Here is a 1,988-nt window from a genome sequence, read left to right on the forward strand (position 1 = left end):
AGTTTTTTTGTGTTGATTTTTGGGCGCAGTCCTCTTATAACTACTTTGTAGCTCCTTTCCGTTTTCAGCTGGTACGTGTGGTATATGGCATTTTTCCCCTTAATTCTTTTATAACTTTTCTGTAATTTTCTGGTGTGTTTGTTTGGATTTTTATTTGTTCTAGTTTTGTTTGTGTTATTGTGTAACTATCGTTTCCAACAATATTGTTAAGTTGATCGATAAGCGGGTCTATTATTTGCGCCTCAACAAATATTGGTGGTGGTTTTGTGATGTATGTTGATTGGGTTGTGGTGTTGTTTGTTGGGTTGTCGTCTGATTCTTCTGTTAGCGAGCTGAAGGAGTTTCTTAGCGGTAATTCTTGCAACCATCGCTGCTTTTCCGTATCTAGATTACCTGTTATTTTTCTTTTTTTTTGTTATAGCTGGCTACTTTCCAGCTTTCGTCCTGTTGAGTTGTTACTTTGTTGATTTCCATGTCAACTTCAACTGTGGCTGAGCAGTCCTGTCCTTGGTTTGTTTGTTGACTTGTTTTTGATGTATCTGTTGTTTTGTATATGTAGCATTGATCTTTTTTGTTTATAATTTTATTGGTGCAATATTTTTCATGGTAGGTTGCTAGTCTTCTTAATAGAAGACACGGGTTTCCACCGTTTGGCTATGGGCGTAACCGTTCTTAACTTTCTCATCCCCACTTGCCGCACTTTTCTGAAGCACTACTTTGCACGTCCAGTTAGCTCGGCTACTCGGGCAATACAGATTGTCACTGGTGTCGCGAGTGCCTAATCACCGTGATTAATTGTCAGAACTGTAACAATCCCATTATTGCAATAAACTACACCTTTTTTTTGCGCGCGAGGAGGGGAAAATGTTATGACCCGCGTCACTGAGTTATGTGGGACTCGGCAGATGACGTCGCCGTACCCACTAAAATCCCCTCCTCCTGTTCACTGCATTGAGGTACTCGAGGTACCAACCCGGTACAATCATTCGACATTACTTCGGGTTGGCCTTTACTTATGCGTACCCATCTTCATCGGCAATCTTCCACGCTAAACTCTTCTCCTCCTGCTTTCTCTTCTCCGCAGAGCCTCCACCTCCCTCTCCTTGTTAAGCCGATTCGTCATGACTGTGGTGCACACATTACTAAATTTGAGCCATAGCCGCTCCTCGGCGGCCAGCTTCTCCACGATCCGGTTCTCTATCCTACATTCTTCTCCTATCTCGGCCTCCAACTCCGCGCGCTCCCCTGTCCATCTAGGGCACCAGAACAGCACGTGCTCGGCGTCGTCCACGGCGGCTCCGCAATCCCAGCAACTGGTGTGCATCTCTTTCCCAATCCTGTGACGGTACCAGTTGAAGATACGGTGCCCAGTGAGAATCTGCATGACGTGGTAGTTGACGCCCCTCCTCGTTCTGTAGAAGATCAACGGGTCCTCTATCAACCTCTTAGTCCAGCTGTAGGGATTGTGGAACGTCCATTCCACCCTCCATTTGTCCTCGGCTTCGGTCTTCAGCCTCTCCATCTCCGGCGTACAATGCCGGCTCCGTTCCCTCTGCATTCTCGACGATCCGCCTCTTCACGCCGTACTGATTCCACCGCTACCACGCCTTAATGTGTATTACCCGTCACCACGCACAAGGCTCCATGCGACACTGTAAGATAGGCGGTAGACGTACAGATCATCGCCGCCCTCTGTGCCCTCTTGATGATATTCCTGTTCTTCACCGTGCCCAGGGATGAGGCCCATATAGGTGCACCATACAGGACCACCGACTCTCATACCCCATAATAGAGCCTTCGGACTTCGTCCCTAGGCCCATTCACGTTGGGGAGCAGGCCCCGTATGGCGCCCAAGAACCGTTCCGCCTTGTCACAGGCCGATTCGAGGAGGGCGGAGAACCCCCTAGCAATATCCAACCAAACTCCCAAGTACTTCACTGTAGTAGGTTAGGAGGATAACCTCCGTCTTTTCTCTTGCCAGATGAAGT

At 47.8% G+C, this 1,988-nt stretch overlaps 1 protein-coding gene across 1 annotated transcript; it reads right to left on the bottom strand.

Annotated features, from left to right (window-relative positions):
- Positions 1 to 1,048: 1,048 nt before the first annotated feature.
- LOC126876060 (uncharacterized) lies at positions 1,049 to 1,522 on the bottom strand. The gene has a single exon (XM_050638975.1). It carries the CDS (start codon positions 1,520 to 1,522, stop codon positions 1,049 to 1,051), a length of 474 nt encoding a protein of 157 aa, XP_050494932.1.
- Positions 1,523 to 1,988: the final 466 nt, after the last annotated feature.

This window comes from Bombus huntii, unplaced genomic scaffold (genome assembly GCF_024542735.1).
Source record: "Bombus huntii isolate Logan2020A unplaced genomic scaffold, iyBomHunt1.1 ctg00000062.1, whole genome shotgun sequence".
Lineage (NCBI taxonomy): Eukaryota > Metazoa > Arthropoda > Insecta > Hymenoptera > Apidae > Bombus > Bombus huntii.